This window comes from Caenorhabditis briggsae (genome assembly GCF_000004555.2).
Source record: "Caenorhabditis briggsae complete genome, chrV, whole genome shotgun sequence".
NCBI classification, from domain to species: Eukaryota; Metazoa; Nematoda; class Chromadorea; order Rhabditida; family Rhabditidae; genus Caenorhabditis; species Caenorhabditis briggsae.
Genome location: NC_013488.2, coordinates 16,479,040 through 16,480,242, shown reverse-complemented (window position 1 = coordinate 16,480,242; position 1,203 = coordinate 16,479,040). Strand labels below are relative to the sequence as shown.

Below are 1,203 nucleotides of genomic sequence, written 5' to 3'. Positions count from 1 at the left end.
GAAATCAACTTTTTTCTCTGACATTCGTTTTCAAATTTACCCACTGTTCCAGAACTTTTTCCATTCTCATTCTCAGTTGCATTTTTCCGGAGTGCCCAGTCGACATACAGGAAAATGAAGATTTTCTGATACCCTGTAAAAATCGGATTAAAAATTCGGATTTTCTGGACGCTTCTTACCTTTTGAAAGTACAGAAGCAATGCTTCTTCCAGAGTTTTTCGAAACTTCGGCTTCTTGCTTTTGACTTTTGTCTTCCGGTTATTTTCTCTATTTTTCTGCAAACAAAATGATACATTCATGGTTATACAGTATTCTAGTATAATATTATATGTTAATTAATAGATTGCGAACAAAAACTGCGAAGAAAACGGCGAAAAAAGAAGTAAAGTATCCAAAAAAGGAAAAAGAAGTTCGGAAAATAAAAAACAAGAATTTCTTCGCGATTGTTCAATTGTGGACCTTTTATAGGGCCAGTTAGTAAGATACGCATTTTGCTCGGTCAATTGTAGTACCTCTCGTTCGCGGTAGATAAGTAATTGATCGATTATAGCCCTTCTTCTGTAATTGGTCAATCACGAATCACCTGTGGGTAGAGGGGGACTGCCGAAAAACGGGCCGTCTGGCGGGCGCCGACTGCCGAAAAGCGAACAGTCGAATCGCGCGCCGCCGACGGTCCGTCTTTAACGATTTGCGCCTCGAAGACGGACCGTCTAAAATGATAGCGCTTTCTTGACAGTTCATCATTAAACAGGTAATAAACAATAGAAATTCTTTATTAAACTAATAGTTTCTGTGGATTGTGTATTGTCTTCGAAAAATAACTCCGATTTTTCAAAGTTGAACTTTTAATGAGTAGAATGAGAGAAAACACATAAGAAATTACAAATTATATAGGGAACAGAACTTCGATTTTCTATTTGTGTTTTCGCAAAATTCCAACTTTATAAAAATTCAAATTTTAAAATGCGAAGATTTTTTCTTTAATCTCGTTCTCTTTTCCTTCTTCGTTTCTCGATTTCATTTTCTTTTGCTTCCCGGAATGTTCTCTCATTGAACAGTATTTTTCGCTTTGATTTTATGTTATGAGTTTCTATCAGAGTAAGGAAAGTTTGAGAATTCGTGAATTTGCGCATTAAAAACTGGCATGAGATGAGAAAATTGTTAGATCTTAAGGTGTCGCGAAATTTTTCAAATAGACACTTC

General features: G+C 35.9%; 1 protein-coding gene across 1 annotated transcript in view; it reads right to left on the bottom strand.

Moving 5' to 3' along the window:
* The window catches only part of CBG23986, a gene marked incomplete at both ends in the record, with an annotated part of 1,414 nt that extends 1,115 nt beyond the window's left edge, over positions 1-299 (bottom strand). Inside the window, 2 exons of the mRNA XM_002638221.1 lie at positions 45-133; positions 180-299. Of these exons, the coding sequence (XP_002638267.1) occupies positions 45-133; positions 180-299 (209 nt within the window). The remainder of the gene's footprint in view (positions 1-44; positions 134-179) is intronic.
* Positions 300-1,203: the final 904 nt, after the last annotated feature.